The following is a 16,018-nucleotide window of genomic DNA, read 5'->3' as shown; positions in this document are numbered from 1 at the left end:
TCCACCCTGAGCAACTGGCAGCTCCCTGCCTGCTGCCACCCTCCTGCCCCACTGCCCTCCTGCTCCGCTGCCTGTGCTTCCCCCTTCTACCGAGAGACACCCTGTGACACCACTACCTTCAGTCTTTATTGGTATAAAAGCCTTCAACCTAAATTATATCAAAAATGGGGAGGTCTGGTTTCACAACAGATAGCTCAAAATGGTCACATAAGGGTCTTAAGTTAATGGCTGCTGTAAAAAGGCTCCCAGGAAATTCCCTTTCAGGATAACAGTAACTCAAGTGATAACTTCAGAGATAAAAGCCCAGCGGGGAGGCCAAACCCAGCTTGGACCTGCCAAAGCCCCTGGCAAGACCCCCCTGTGTGACTGTCCCCAGCTGGGCCAGTGGCCCCAGGGCATGGTCCCTGCAGTGCAGCACTCCTGCCCCGGAAAGCCCAGCAGGCGATGTCAGAAGCTCCTCACTGCGGCCCCAGCAGGGAAGGGGCAGGAGGAGCAGGACACATTCAGGATATTGGGAGAGAAGGCAGCAGCTCCCAAGGCACAGGAGAGCCTAGGCCAACTCAGGGCTGGCCTCAAAACCAGAGCTGGCATTGTCCCCACTCCTGGTCTTCTCACGAAGCCCCGGCTGACGGCTCTCCCTGGGCCAACCATGAGGCTACAAAGTCTGTTAAGGCACAACTCAAATATCTGTAAACACTGGTGCCCTCCCGGGGGAAGGTCTGGTGAGTGATTCAAGTAAGGGTGGAAGTGAGACGGTGGCTCCCCAGCTGTGCCACACAAGCGCCAGAGCCAGCAACTCCTCAGCCACGGTGGCAGATGGAGCATCCTTGGTCACCTCCTGGCCAGGGGTAGCTTCAGGGCCACCTTTGGGGGGACGCCCCGCTGAAAGACTGAGGGGGGTGTTGGTGGGGGGTGAGGGAGGGCTGGTCCTGGTGGCCCCTCGCCATGGCACGGCGCTTTGCTCTTCAGTGCCGGGAGAGGCTTGCTGGGTGGCTTCGGCTTTGCCTGGCAGGAGGAGAGGAGAGCCCTGAGTCCCTCTCCTGGGCACCAAGGAGGGACCCAGAGGGGGACAGGAGGCAGAGGAAGGGGCTCCCCCAAGTCATCAGCCGCCTGGGCCACCCCATGGATGTGCCCCACACACCTGGGGCTGGTCAGGCCAGAGGAGGCTGGGGGGACATCTGAGAGTGGCCCTGGCCATGGGAAGGACAGGCCACCCTGCCACGAGGCAGTGGTGGCTTTCAGAGTGGTGGTTACCTGCAGGGGCCATCCTGCAGAGGCTGGAGATGTCACCTGAGGGACTGGCACTGGCAGCTGCAGAGTCAGCAAAATACAGGGTGAGAGGCTGCCCTCCTGCCCATGCCACAAAGGCTGCCCTGCACTGGGGCTCTGTTCAGCTCCCTTACCTGCGGGGCTGGGCGGCAGGGCCCGAGGGCCCAGGCATCCCGCGGGGCTGCCGTGCTGCTGAGCAGGTTTGGGTGGCCGATGTCGTGACGGGACAGCTGGCGGCGGGGGAGTCGCGTCCGGCCACCCTCCTGGAAGAGTGGGTTGGCGAGGCCAGCAGCAGGCCCACTGGAGGTCCTCCTGTGGGGCACAGGGATAATGGGGGGCTGCTCCAGGCAACACCTGAGCTCAGCCTGTGTGGCCGTGGCTCAGCCCTGCTGTGGGGCAGAGGAGGGGGGAAATTACCCTTTCTGGAAATGCCTTGTCCCCCTGCCTCTGAGGAGCACAACACCACTGCCGAGCAGGATGCCGGAGAGCGCCAGCACAGCCAGCATAGTCGCCAAGACCACGCTGCTGCTCCCTGTGGAGACCCGGTTAGCGTCAGGATAGGTGCTCCCATGCCAGGGACGCCCCATGGAGTGGTGCCCTCCAGCACCATGGCAGGGCGCCGACCCCCTCCCCAGCATCCCTCCCCAGCACACGCATCTGGCTGAGGGAGCTCATGCCAGTCATGCACAGGGGATGCCATACCTGCCGCCACCCCTGAAATCTTCTGCTCGCAGTAGGGCGCTGCCCAGCCTGGCTCGCAGTGACACTCGCGCTTGTGGTTGCACACCTGAGATGAGGGAGGAAAGTGTCAGTGTGGTGGACACACTGTAGGGGCCAGGACCACCGCCCGGGCCCCGCAGCTGCCCTGGGAGAGGACGATCCCACAGCGTACCCCATGGTTGTTGCACTTGGCCGAGCAGTTCTTGTTGCCGTAGACCAGGAGGTTCTGGCAGCGCCCAGCGTAGCAGACCTGGGGGCAGGCAGGGGGACTCTGAGGCTGCCCCGGGTCCCCATGGCTGGTGGTCACCTCCCCCCACCACCCCAGCACATCTGCCAGCACGCTCACCATTTCCTCTCCGCACTTGGCACCAGTGGGCACCAGCCTGAGCTTGGCCACCACCTCATTGGCGTCGCTGCTGGCAATGACTGCCTTGCACTTGAAGCGGCCAAAGAAGAGGGAGTAGGAGCCGCCGCCGAGGACAGGGCTTGTGTTGTCGCTCAGGCACAGCAGCGTGCCGCACTTCACATCCCTGTGGAAGAAGCAGCCATGAGCACCAGCAGCGGGGGTGGCACGGGGCTGGGGAGCTTTGCTCAGCCCCATGGTGCTGTCGCCAGACATGGACACCACCCCCTTAACCCCCATCCCCAGCTCCTTACTTGGGGCTGCAGGGCTGCTTCCCATACTCGGTGAGGCAGTGGAGGTGAAGGTGTTGCTCACTGTTGTGCTTAAAGCAGACATCAGGAGCCACCTGGGCCTCTGCGGGACACACGGAAAGGGTCACACGGAGCCAGAGCCTGCAGCAAGCCGGTGGTGCTGGCACCAGTGGCCACGCTTTAGGGTCAGCAGCCATAGCACTCCAGCTAGGGATGCAAGAGGGGACCACAGCCGAGCAATGCCCTGGCCCCAGGAGCCGGGGCTCCAGGCATATCATCCAGCATGTGGGGCAAGGAGGGTGGGCAGCGTGGGGGAGTAGCTACCTGTGCCCCAGAGCGTGCGGCACTGCTCGCCGTGTGAGGGGCAGGCCCCATTGTAGCAGTAGCCGTTGCCATTCTGGCAGGAGATGCCATTCTCCTGGAAGACATCCTCTGGGCACTCGGCACTGAGGCCAGTGCAGTGCTCGGGCAGGTCGCAGTCGTTCTTGCTGGGCCGGCAGAGCGCACCAGCAGCCTTTAACTGCACAGAAAAGGGGATGTCAGCACTGCCTTGATGCTCTCACATCCCCAGATCTACACAGGCACCACAGCCCAGCAGCACCCTGGTCTTCAAAACATCTCCTGGCACCCCACAGATCCAGATACGGCAGCTTGTGCCGCTCTGGCACAAAGACATTTGCTATTGACTGAGCTACTGCACAGGACGGACACCATCAGACCTTGGACTGGGTCTTCCCATAGTTATGTCTCTCCCTGTAGGCAACACCTTGTGCTTTGCCTTTAGTCTGAACTTGTCCCGGGTCCTCTTCCACCCCTATCTCTTCACATCAAGGCATTTCTTATGCCTGTGTGCAGGAACCAATGCATGTAACTCAACCTTCTCTTGGATGAATGGAGCCGAAGAGGCAGGTTGGTTTCCCAAATCAGGAATGGGCCACACTGATTGCTTCTGAACATTGACCAGTCCTTTCATCCTGCACCTAACCTAACAGCGCCAGGGGACCTGGGCTCCAGGATGCCAGAAACAGAGGCTGCTTCACCTTCCTAACCGCTTCCCACCCAAGATGCTGACTGTCCCATGTAGTGAGAGCATTGAATGGAAAGTGTGATTACCCCCAAAACCACTGGGTTCATTTGGCTCTGGGCAGGCTGCTACAGAGGGCCTTCAGGCTCTCCAGTGGGCTATGGACACACCTTGCCTCTACCGGGAAGCTCTGGAGGAGCCCGGGGCAGGACTGCACACCCACCAGCTCCCTTCCCTGCCAAGTTGGTCCCCCCAACGGCAGCAGTACCTTGCAGTCCTGGCAGCAGTCCCCCTGGGAGCACTCGGCTCCCTCTCTCAGCTGGCAAGTGGTGGCATTACAGCAGCGGTCGGAGCACTCCTGTGAGACAGGAAGGGACTGAAACCATCCTGAAAGTCCCCTGAAAGACCCTTTTCTGGGGGGGACCCCAGTTGCCACGTCACCAGGTGCCAATGGCAGCGTAGCCACCATGGGGTGAACCATGGGGCAAAACCACAGCATCATCCCAGGTGTGAACCAGTCCTGCTGCCTGTTTACCCCCATTACCAACACCAAACCAAAGGACCAGAAGAGATTTTTTTTTCAGAAGATGGGGCCTGACCTGGGCCCCTGCTCTCTGGTAGCACCCTTTGCACATCTCCAGGAAGGAGAAAACAGGATGATCTCTGTGCTCTCTGCATCAGGGGAGCATCCCTTCAGGTCCCAGAGCAGGGCTGTGACCCAGGGATTTATCCCAGAGACATCACCTGGCCATTTGTCTTAAATCTCCTCCCTGCGATGCAGTAATGGGCCGTTAGGGATGAGGAAAAGTTGAACATGGCTTTTGAAAGAACAACATGCCATGATGTTCCCCTCCTTGGATCACCTCTTTGGAGGATATGCTGGGGGGATGTCCAGCTTTCCTAGACACACTCCTGCTAAAAATCACAGCCAGCTACATGAAGGGGGGGGGAACGCATCCAAGTTAATGAATATCCTCCGCAAGTTACTTTTCGGCAGAAGCGTCAGGAACATAAGGAAGATGAGTCTTGCAAAGCACCATGTCCAGGGAAAAGGCTTGCACAAGCTTTTCCGAGTCTGAATGACAGGACTCAAGTCCCTGCCGCCCACCCTCCTTCCTGGGCTCTCAGAAAGCATCCCTACCTCCAGCGTGCCACAGTCGCACTGCTCTCCCCGCTCTACAAACTGGTTCCCGCACACCGGCCCCCCGTACAGCTCATCCGCCCTGGGGATGTTCAGCAGGCAGCTGGTCCTGGGGTCCCCGAGGAACTGCCACATGTCCTGCTCGCTGCAACGGCTGAAGAGCTTGGGGTAAACCAAGCTGAAGGGGCACAAAAACAGGCAGTGATGAGCGGAGATGAGAGCCCGAGGGCCCTTGCAGTCACCAGCCCAGGGAGAAGCTGCAGGGCCACGAACAGACCTTTGAAGTGCAGCTTCAAGTGAAGTGTCCACCCAAACCTGACCATCTCACAGGCTTCACCCCATCAGGACAGTGCCAGAGGACACCTTGAGATATTTGCTGGCCAGGGATATTCCCCTTTCTCCTTCACTCACCCAACACTCGCCGCCATGACACATCCTCCATCAGCTTTGGGGACAGGACAGCGGCAGCCAGCAATGTCTTCATCATGAGACATCCCCAGGTTGTGCCCCATCTCGTGAGCCATGGTGGATGCAGCGCCGATAGGATTCGTGCTGTGGTCCTGTGGGACAAGAAGTGCAGCATGGTTCAAATGCTCTCCACAGCATCTCCATGGGGCCCACTGGGGCTCTTCAACTGCTCAATGCCAGGTCTCGCTGCTGTCTGCAATTCATTCCCTAATGCTGCCATGCTGAAGTAAAGGACGACAAAAGCTGGACTTGGTCCCATGGCCTCTGAAGACCTCCAGACTGGGCTCTCAGAGCTGTAAGTGAGCTTAGATATAGCGGCTACCCTGAAACAATGCTTTGTGGTGGTTCTTGGACAGCCACAGGTCCCATGGCCGACCACTCCCACTCCAGCAAAGGATGCCCTCCCTGGGGAGGGATGAGGAGCACAGCCAGGATGGCTGAGGAGCAATTGCAAACCAAGTCCCAGCCATCTCACAGGTGGTAGGAGAAGCCCTGTGTCCACGGAGCTGGTCTGGGAGGCTCTTCAGGGCTCAGGTATATCAGAGCCCTCCGCAGGCACCCAGCTGGATTTCCACAGCTACCTTTCCCCTGCGGCCCCAACACTTCTCTGTGGATCAGTCACTCAAGGGTCGGAGATGCCAAGAACCAGATCCAGCCCTAAGGCTGCGGAGGGGGAAAGCTGGAGACCAGTGGAGGTGAGACCTGCTCTGGAAAATACAATGCAGGGAGTGCAGACTGTGGGACCACTGCTGCCCTCCCGGCGCATGCCCGGGCAGCGGGACCCACCTGGTTCACACCGCCCGAGTCCCTGGTGCACATCACAAGCTTCTTGGCGAGCCCTACGGTCGTGCCGTGGAAGTCTATGCCCCTGTGGGATTGAGATGCCACCATGGCCATGTGGCCTGGGCGGCAGCAGGGCTGCAAGGATGGTGAGGTGGTGGCCCCCCCATCCTTACGTGATCAGCTGGGCATTGTCGTGTGGCTTCCTCCGCAGCAGCTCTGCCTCCCGCCAGTGGAGGAAGTTGTCCAGCGTCACCTCCGGGTTGGGACTGACCACGATTTTGTCCTTGTGGCTCCATACTTCCAAGCCAATCAAGGCCACCCGCAGGTGAAGAGGCTGATAAAGCTGGTGTGGGAGACAGCCCGCAGGGAGCGCTTGGATTTGAGCTGCACAAGCATAGGGAAGGTCCCACCTCCCCTGGGAAACCACAACTAAGTCCAGGACCCCACCTCACTGTGCAATATCAGCTTTGTCACCCCCTCAATAAATAACACAAGCTGGGGTGACCACATAGACAGGGTTTACCCTGGGACCTCTGGGCTCCCTCTTGGCCAGTGAAGGCTGGGATGCTGCTCCCACGCTGCTGACCAAAAAGTGAGGCTGAAGCAAGGCAAGCAGAAACCGCCCCGCCTTGGTGCACTGCATCCATCACCCTCCCCTCATTAGCACCCACTCCAGCTTGAGAATGGCCGTGGAACGTGCTCCCAGGAGTTACAAGAAGAAATTTCTCCCCCCTTCCCTTATGAGAGAGCTGGGAGGCAGCCGTCTTGTGCTCCTGAGGACCCAGGGCTGTGCTGCTTGTCATGTCCACTTTGCACACCCTGTTGGCCAAGGGAGTTGGTCACCCTACGGCAGCCCAACTACGGGCTTGAGATCGGCTCCAGCTCCATCTCCCTACCCACACCAATCTCTCCTCTGCCGCATTCAGGCCCGTGCTGGCACTGCGGGGCACGTGTGGGAGCGGGGAGGGCAGATCCAGACCCCTGGGCTCACCTTGTCAACATGGTTCACAATTTCCTTCATGCGGTTCTGCACTGTGCGCAAGTCCCTGTGTTTCCTGAACTATGGGAAAGACACAGAGAGATTTCCAGGCTGGCTTCGACCTCCTCACTGCAGTGGATGACAGTGAAAACGCAGGTACCAGCTTGCCCCCCCCCATGTTTACCTCCTTGTTGTCCACGACCAGGACCAGCTCCACATATCGGGGACCTTTGTGTAACGGAGCTGATTTCTGGAAGGAAAGAGGAAAGTGAGCGCAAAAAGGGCCTCAGCTCTGCAGCTTGCTGAGCCCTGTGGTTGACCCTCCTGTGGGATGTGTTGGATCCTGGGGCATCTTCCAGTGTTATTCAAGGCTAGTAGGTCTTCTAGCTCTGCTTTCTGATGCTACTTTGCTGGGTGTTTCAGACATTTTCCAACACACAAGGAAAAAGCCAAGCCTGCTACTGGGATAAGGCATGAGAGAGGCTCTGCGGGCATTACAGAGCTCATGGGGTAGGAGGATGCTCCTGCTAATGGTACAGGATCTGAGGACTTGTTCCCACCAGGAGCTAGGCCACTGGGAGCAACCCATGTTTGGGTAACCCAACCAACAATGCGTGGGAGAGGAGCATCTCCAAGAGATGCAGTATGGCCCCACTCCTCTCCTGCACTTCACAGGACCTAGGCTCCTGCAAACTCAGCTACAGGAAAGAGAAGCAAAGCAATCCTTAACCCAGCGATAGAGCTTCATGGCTGCAGGAATTTTCAGTTCGTGGTCATATTCCAGGGTGGCACCAGACTCTCCGCATGTGCCACGCTTCCCCCGCAGGTGAGCTGCTCTGTACACTGCGTGCCGGCCGGCTGCATCCTCCTCCAGGGGCTCCAGCAGGAAGGTGGTCTCATTCACTCGGAAAAACCCACTGCCAAGAGAGAGGGCAGGCGTCAGGTTGGGGAGATATCTGGCAGGACACAGACAGACCCTACATGTGCCCCTGCAAGTGCCTGTGATACAAAATACAGCTGCCAAATCCCAGCTAGGAAACCACCCTACCCCTTCATGGTTCCCATAGGCAGCTTGGATGAGCTACAGGCCACTAGTGGGACGTGACAGTCAGGTCCTTCTGGCCACGTGCATTAAACCACACTCAATGCAAGCCCCAAGCAGCCCTTGGGCATTGCATGAAGCCCCACATTGCTGTGCAGAGGTACAGGGTGCAGGAGCTCACAGCAACGCGAGGGACTGGATGCATCTTCCCTGCAACCTCTCCTGGCCCAAGAGCACATGAAGGAGGTGCTGCAGGACTGAGCTGACCTGGGGCATGCCGGGAGATGGGGAGAAATAGGAACCATGTCCATAGCGTTTCCTTTCAGAGGCTGCAGAAGCACCAGTTGAACAAAAGGACTGTTAGGGAGGCTGGAACTGGCTGCTGAACTGGGAGGGAGCAAACCGTGACACTGCATCTGTGTCTGGTAGCAAGGGGAGTATCCTGTACTTTGGGCAGCAGAAATTTCCCAGGGTTGAGCAAGAACTGCCCAGCGCTGCCAGGCCAGGTTTAACACAGCATTTCTGCTGAGCAGTTCTGGCCTTCAAGATGCTTTCTGTAAGGTGGGCCATATTCCCTGTCTGTATTGTCCTTGTCTCCTGTCCTGCCCTTGCACATCTTGTTCTACTACACAAGGATATCAAGTGTCCCATGTATGCACAAGCTGTGTGAGCCAAGGTCTCCGCAGACACAACCCCTGCTATCAAAGTAAGGCTGCCACACAGCTCCAGCAGGTGTTTCTCCTGCAAATGGTTGTTTGCAGGTCCCTCAGTGCTCCACGGACCACCTGTCCTCCTCACACATCCCCCTGTGAGGGACCCCTTCCTCTCTGTCTTACTCTCTTGCAATGTCTGGCTGCCAGCTGATCTTAAAAGAAAGAGAACAGCAGAGTACGAATCTTCCATGGCAAACTGAGCAACCTGGCATAGACCTGGTGGCTTGGGTTACTCTGCAAGGATGCTTTCTGCCATTAAATGCAGGTAGACCCAAGGCAGCTTTTGAGGAATGAGCACCAGCACAGCCAGCAGCCGGTGGGTAGAGGGAGACACAGCTGGCTTGATGCACCGTATGCATTTCTTTTGTTGTAGAAAGGCACCCAGCCATCAGCTCTAGGAGCTCAGCATGGCCTGGAGGACATGCCGGCTGCCTGCAAGCTGATGCATCACCACAAGCACACCTTTGTGCCACTGGCTGCAGCACTCAGGGTGAGTTTGGTCTGGTCTGCCCTGGGAAGAGAGGATGGATCTGGGACAAGCTGTGCCTTGCTGCCCAGGGAGGGCACTCCTGCCCCGACCTCCTGTCATGCTCAGGTTTCCAGTCTCATCCTGTGCCATGAGTCAACCCCCCCAAAAAACAGCAAGCTTAGCTGCAAAACACCATGCGCCTTTCCTGCTGGGCGCCGAGCCAGGGCGGTCAGCACTCCCACTGCCAGCAGGAAAAGGGATGTCTTCTTCTTTTCCTCAGGGGAAAGCTGAGCTCTCCCTCCATCAGCACAGCTCTGGCTGGCCGGGGCTTGGTCACACCGGCTCACCATTACACAGCACCATGTCTGCCAGGAGCAGCGCCATGGTGTGCACCAAGGCCAGGCTCAATGCTGTCCTCCAGCCAGCCGCAGTGCCCCAGGGGAATCGAAGGTCCTACCTGAGCCCGCCGCAGGTGCTGATGCTCACTGCTGAGTCAGCGTATCCTCGCACATGGCCCTGATAAAAGCAGTGATCCTGCAGCCAAGAGGAGATGTGTAAAGGGGGTCTGCACCAGCTGTCAGCATGGCGGGACCCCACGGGAGTGGGAAAACTGCTCTCCCCAGAGCCCCCGTACCTGAATGTCTGGCTTCTCCGTGATCTCTGTGCCGTCAGCCGAGTAGTGTGTCTCGATGTAATGCTGCCCCAGCAGCTCCCTGCAGGATGGGAAAGGTGTGTCAGCAGCGACCCCGGTTTTGGGGAGAGGATGGAAAGCTTTGGGGATGAGGTTGGTCAGGTTGGGTACAGTGGGCCCATGACCTCCCCGGGTGGGTTTGGCAAGGAGGGGAAAAAAATGCAATATTTTGCTAGCGAGGGTCTGGGCTGAGGGCTTAGATAGCTGGTGTTGTGACACTGGACCTTGGAGAAGTGATGTTCACGGCAAGTGTGGGAATCGAGCCTCCCCCCAGGCCGTCCCGCTGTGCCCACCCATACTCACTTGTTCTTCTCCAGCCACAGGAAGTAGTCCCTGCCTTCAGCACGGACACTGTAGAGGATGCGGTCTGGGTAGATGCTCTGCATGAAAGATAGACAACAGCACAGACCCACGGTCACCAGGAGCAAAAGCTACAGAAGAGAGGACCTGCCCAGAAAGGGGATGGGGTCTGCATGCGCCCTGCTGGAAGGCGGCTGCAGGACGGGGAGCCTGGCTGCTCACCCTGGGGGCATCCAGCAAAGACACGGAAAATCAGAAGAGAAGAAAGCAAGCATGTGGGCAATAACGCAAATCCCCAGCACATCCTGAGATAAAGAACAGGTCACCAGCAATGAAACAGAGTCAGCAAAGTCTGGTTTCCCGTGTCTGACACATGGCTGCAGATGGCCATGCCAGAAACTGAGGTTTCCTACTTATCAATCACAAAGCTCCTTTTTTGGAGACTGAGTTCAGCACTTACTCACAGGCTGAACCACAAAGATCCCCGGTGCCCAGCGGCTCTCATCAGCAGAGACTTCCTTATCTCTGACTGATCTAACATGCAACATCAGGGTTAGAGAATAACCTTCTCTTGGTTCTCATCTGCTACTGAGATTTTAGTATCACCATGTGCCAGATCCCCTGAGCATCACCCTCGTGCTGGTGGAAGGGACCTCAAGGCATCTCAAGTCCAACCTCCAGTCACTGTGGCTGGGTCAGGGTGGCTGTGGCTCAGCCTAGCTGAGCCCTGAGCCCCAGGATGGATATGTCCCTCCAGAAGAAGTGTTTCCTTCTGGGATGTCTTGTGATCTCCATCTGCAGAAGCTGGGCCACAGATCTCCAGAGGTCCTGTCCCACCAGGGCCACTGAGAAAGATGATGATCCCTTGCATGGTGCCCCATATCAAGCTGTACCCTTGGCACCAGGGACCTCCTCAGCCACCACCGCAGCAGACAGACCTCTCCTGAGGGCACATCCTCAGCTTTTATGGGATCCCAGGGTAGAGCTGAGCAGAAGGCAAAGCAAGCATCTCCCACAGGGCCAGCATTCCTCCCAGATGAGGTGTGCGGCCTCTCCCTGGGGAGGATGACAGCACCTGCTGTCATATGACAGCTCAGCGCTCCTAGGGGGATGATCTGCAACCTGGCAGGAGCTGGGGCTGAGCAGAAAGTCCTGCTGACTCATTGCCAGTGGGGCCAGGTAAGAGGGTTTGCCCGTCACTCGGTCACCCTCAATTCTACCCAGTTTGCGTTTCCAATCTGAAGTGATGGCCTGCTGGCCACAAAACATCCTCTCTGCATGCCGAGCAGGTTGCAACAAGCCTGCCAGGTGGCCAGGCAGCCCCAGCTGCAGGCAGGCGCACCGCCAGCGTGCGGGTGCACTCATGGGTCCCCAGCAAATTCTTCTCTTATGAACAGCGTCTCCCGCCTGATGTGGCCATCCCATCCCATGTCTGCCAACAAAGCGATGCTTTGTTATTGTTGGCAGCGCCGGAGCCACAAGAGGTCTTAAGAAATGGTAGGAAAATACTTGGAAGGGGGGGGGAGGTGGGTCAGAGACCGTCTCTTGGAGACAACCGCAGGGCAAGTTAAAAAAAAAAAAAAAAAAAATCCTGATAAAGCTTCTCTGAATCACTCCCTTCCTTATTAGCATGGGCTTTGCAAGGGCTCCAGATGGGAAGGCTTTGAAAGCGCAGGCAGCTCAGCCCTGTCCCTGCCCGAGCCCTGCTAACCCCATGACCGTGCTGAGCAAGCAAAGCCGTGGCCACAGCACACAGAGAGGAGGGATTTCTTCCAGTTGGTCTTATTAAGACACCCAGAGAGCTTGCAGAGGATCGGGACATGATGCCACCATCCCATCCCAGCACAGGGTATTTCTTCTGTGGGTGGGAAGAGGCAATGGGTCTCGCTAGGACAGTAGGGATGGGGCTCATTGCACCATGCATGTATCAAATGAGGTGCAGCACAAGAGAGGAGGAAAAGAAGGTGGGTCACTGGGCCACCACCATCCCTTTCTCCTGCTCCATCCAGCCCCACTGCTCACTCTGCAACAACCTGCTGCTTCCTGTAGAGCCCAAGGCTGGGCCAGCAGAAGCTGGGCTGTCTCCACCCAGGCAAGGGACTTGCCTCTTTGCATCAACTGGCTCTGGGATGTGGTGGGGGAGATCAGCAGGGATGTGCAAGCATAGGTGCGCTGGGGAGAAGCCAGCAGCTTGCAACACCGGGTCTTACACAGGCTGGAAACCACCCTGCCGTTTCACTACAGCTCTTTTTGAAATGCTGGAGCATGGGGACAAGAGATATCACTTCTGCAATCAAGAGCATAAAACTAAAAATCTTTTTGAAGGCCCTTCTTGCTCTTTTTTCTGGTCCCTTTCCATGAAGAACCCAGGTTTGCCACATGCCCTGTCGTGCCTCTGCTAAGGGCAGGTGGGAGGAGAAGACCATGGCCTGTGGGAAGGCTGGCATCCCAGCCAGGAGATCCCAGGAGATCCTGTGCTGCAGGACCCAGGCCTCCACCCTGTCTGCAGGGCTGAATATTTTGATTTAAACAAAGCCAGAGGGGAGATCGTCTGCTTCAAACCTCACCTGGCAGATGCTCTGCTGGACCAACCTCATGTGTCCCAACTGCTCTGACCTAGGAACCAGCTCTTGGCCCATGCCCATCCCAGCCAGAGACTGCTAATGCAAAGCCACAGGAGGAGCTGGCACAGAAAATGCCCGTCCAGCTACCTGTCTCCACTTCAAAGAGGGGCTTGGTGGTGGTCAAGCCTTGCTGAGAACCTCTTCCCCACCAAGGTTACTGGGAGAGCAAATCCAACTTTTGTGGAAAAGGAGGAAAATGGCTTGAAAGGCGGGAGCCCTCATACCCTCAACACAGCAGGTTTGGGAGGTCCAAGGACTGCCCAATCCAAGACCGAATCCAGGTGCCACCCGGCAGACACCACCCATGGCTGTCCCAAAGTACACAGCTCAAGGCAGATGTCTTCTCCTGTGCTGTGGAAAGCATAGAGACCCCAAGATGGGTGAGCTCCCCTTTCCAGGGGGATCAGCGCAGAGCCACCCAGTGCACCCGGCACAGATGGTGTCTCTAAATAGCCTGGGGAATGTTTATCGCGTGGACAAGTTTAGGTTTCTAGAGCAGAGAAAACAGATGCTTTCAGGGAGTGTTTTTTGAAGCTAGTTTATCAGCAAGGGTTTGAATCACAGATGAACGTGCTGTACAAAGCATTTACTAGGAAATAAATGTCCCCAGCCCCTCCATCTCATCAGGTGCTAAAGTTGGTGCTTTTCGGACCTAGAAGATGAATCCATGTATTTGGCTGAATTTCACTTTAACGCAATGAGGAAAGCATCTTTGAGGTCAAGGCTATCATCTTACAGACATCAATCCCAAGCAGTCAAAAATCCTGAGTCAAACCCCATTCCTTCCCCCAAATTACAAGGTTTCCCAAGAAAAATAACACTGGCTTTCTTTCATGTGGGTTTCTGCAACTTTCTGATTCTTATTTCCCTGTCCCAAAGGACGAAAAAAACCCCAACTTCAGCAAACACAGCAAGAAAAGTGCTTACAGCTCAGTGAGGCTTTGCAAATCCCTCCTTAAGCAAAGACCAGATGTCACAAGATCACTGCAAGGGTGGCACCGCTGGGTAATGTCTCCAAAGAAAACATTGGAGAAAGCAGCCCCCCCCCCTCCAAGAGTCCACCCAGCTATCTGTAGTTCCTATTTTGATGCAAAACAGTCCAGGAAAGCTGATCTGATCAACTACTTCAAGATCTCCATCCTCTGGGATGGAAGCAATGCAAGAAAATGTGCACCAGGTCATTCTTCTGGCACAGGGCCAAAGGGGTCCAGCTCCAAGCCCAGTGGTGGGCCAAGGGTCTCTGCTGATTGCAACACCCACCCTGGACTCCCTGCAAGGCAGCGAGGGCAGCTGTGCCGAGCCAGTATTTGGGAGGCAATGCTACTCACTGGTGGTGCAGAGAGGTCCCTCTTCCCCCGAGGTGCTGGCACCTTGTGCGGCATCACCGTCTCATACTTCTCGACATGGGCGAGCTTCTCCTCCAGCCTGGCAGTGGTGCCTGGAAAAAGTCAAAGGGCTTTGAGTCAGGATGCCCAGAAACAATCGAGTCGGGGGATAATGGAAGTGGCCAACACGAAGGTGCAGGCAAGACCCAAAATAGCAAGTCCTGAAATACCTTCTGGGAACGCAACTCCCTGATGGGCTCCAGGGATGCTCCAGCCCTCCCAGCCCCAGTGCCCACAGGGCGCTCAGCATCACCCATGGGCGAGCAGGTCCCTTCAAGGCTGGAAAACTCTACTGACACCCTGGTGTGTAAAGATGGAGGTTTTTCAGCTCCCCATCTTGATGCCACAGTTTGTGACTTGGAGTCTGGCAGCTGCCAGGGCTTGCGTTTTGGAGAACGGCTTGTGTCTGGGCTGGCTCAGACATCTTTTTTTGATGTCAGAAGGGAGACATTTCTGTGATAAACTCTTCACCTTCCCCAGGAGCCCCGAACTGGGAGCTCGTGCCTCAGCCATGCCCATGCTCCTGGGGTTAGATGGGGCCAGCGGAGCCCCTGGCAAGGCGGTAGCAGAGCTGGGTGCTCCGTCTGCGGGTGCCTGGCGGCCCTCGCCCACGGTGCCCGAGCGGGAGCCAGGAGCCTCGTCACCACCCCCTCGGCCGGCTGAGTCACCAGGCCCCCCCCGCCAGCACGCCGCAGGCTGGCGGTGACAAATTTCCCCTCGCTTGCAGGAGCCTCCTCGCCGAGGTGCCTTTACATAATGGCGGGTGCCCCATCTGCGCGGGGTGGGGGGGGGGGCATGGCGGGGCAGGGAGCAGAGATCACCAAAAGCGTCCCTCTGCGATGGGGCCGGCTGCCAGCGGAGCTGGCCGAGGGAGGCAAGCCTGGTCCACAAAGCCCCTTTCTCCATCCTTCGCCCTCGAGTGAACTTGGGGAGGCGATGCCAGCGATGCTCGCCTAATCCCCCGGTGATCCCAGGGCTCAGCCTGGCAGACAAAGCAACCGAAACCTTGCCGAGCTGTGACCCATCCCAAAAAGCCACCCCATACCCAGCTCCTGCCTTGCGCATCCCCTCCTGTGCCGCTTCCTACGCATCTCCTTAATTCTCGCGGGGAAAAGCATCCCCCCCCCCTCCCGGTACCTCCAACCCTCCCCTATGGTAGAAGACCCCCGGGGAGACGGGATTTTGCCCTGCATCCCCAAAACTTCACGCCTGTCCCGTCGGCGGAGCACGGCTATCTGCGGGCTGCCTGCCGGCTGCCTGCCCTGCCGGAGACCCACGCCCGCCCGCCCCACGCTCACCGTGGACCAGCAACAGCAGTAGCAGGAGCCGACGGAGCAGGACGAGCGCCGGGGCCATGGCTCGGAGGTGCCCGCGGTGCCCGGCCCCAAGCGCCGCCGCGCCGCGCCGCGCCGGCAGCCCCCGCCCGCCGTGATTCACCGCCACTCGCGGGACGGGACGGGGCGGGACGGGGCGGGAATGGGGCCGCCCCCGACGGGGGGCTCCGTGCGGAGCGGGGCTGGGAGAGGCGGGGGGGCGCCGGGCGGCGGGGAGGGTCTGTGGGGTATCGGGGGGGGGGGTCTGTGGGGCGTTGGGGGGTGTCTGTGGTGTATCGGGGAGGGTCCATAGAGCATTGGGGACTGTCCACGGGCATCGGGGGGTGTCCGTGAGCCATTGGAGAGGGTTCACGGGGCATTGGAGAGGGTCCACAGGGCAGCCGGGGATGTCCGTGGGGCATCGGGAGGGGTTTGTGGGTTAT

At 58.0% G+C, this 16,018-nt stretch overlaps 1 protein-coding gene across 2 annotated transcripts; it reads right to left on the bottom strand.

The window, feature by feature from the left end:
• Positions 1-111: 111 nt before the first annotated feature.
• ADAM8 (ADAM metallopeptidase domain 8) lies at positions 112-15,631 on the bottom strand. 2 transcript variants are annotated; one of them, XM_076339532.1, is made up of 22 exons: positions 15,561-15,631; positions 14,206-14,315; positions 10,257-10,333; positions 9,897-9,975; positions 9,720-9,796; positions 7,769-7,955; positions 7,223-7,288; positions 7,051-7,119; positions 6,233-6,402; positions 6,063-6,144; positions 5,220-5,368; positions 4,809-4,986; positions 3,936-4,025; positions 2,968-3,163; positions 2,647-2,746; positions 2,336-2,519; positions 2,162-2,239; positions 1,972-2,056; positions 1,687-1,801; positions 1,404-1,581; positions 1,255-1,311; positions 112-1,005 (listed from the first exon to the last, which is right to left on the bottom strand). In XM_076339532.1, the coding sequence occupies exons 1-22, from the start codon at positions 15,616-15,618 to the stop codon at positions 832-834; spliced, it is 2,559 nt and encodes an 852-aa protein (XP_076195647.1). In that variant the 5' UTR covers positions 15,619-15,631; the 3' UTR covers positions 112-831. The 2 variants fall into 2 exon arrangements, with proteins under 2 accessions (XP_076195647.1, XP_076195648.1); XM_076339533.1 differs by lacking the exon at positions 1,255-1,311.
• Positions 15,632-16,018: the final 387 nt, after the last annotated feature.

Source organism: Aptenodytes patagonicus, chromosome 5, assembly GCF_965638725.1.
Source record: "Aptenodytes patagonicus chromosome 5, bAptPat1.pri.cur, whole genome shotgun sequence".
Classification (NCBI taxonomy): Eukaryota; Metazoa; Chordata; class Aves; order Sphenisciformes; family Spheniscidae; genus Aptenodytes; species Aptenodytes patagonicus.
The sequence above is the reverse complement of the archived record's forward strand: the minus strand, read 5'-3'. Positions and strand labels throughout refer to the sequence as shown.

Coding starts and splice junctions, on each gene's coding strand:
- ADAM8 (XM_076339532.1), bottom strand. CDS start 15,618: ATGGCCCCGGCGCTCGTCCTGCTCCGTCGGCTCCTGCTACTGCTGTTG. Junction 10,334..14,205: donor GGGACCTCTCTGCACCACCA/GTGAGTAGCATT, acceptor TCTTTCATGCAG/AGCATCTACCCAGACCGCAT. Junction 7,120..7,222: donor TGGTCGTGGACAACAAGGAG/GTAAACATGGGG, acceptor TCTTTCCCATAG/TTCAGGAAACACAGGGACTT.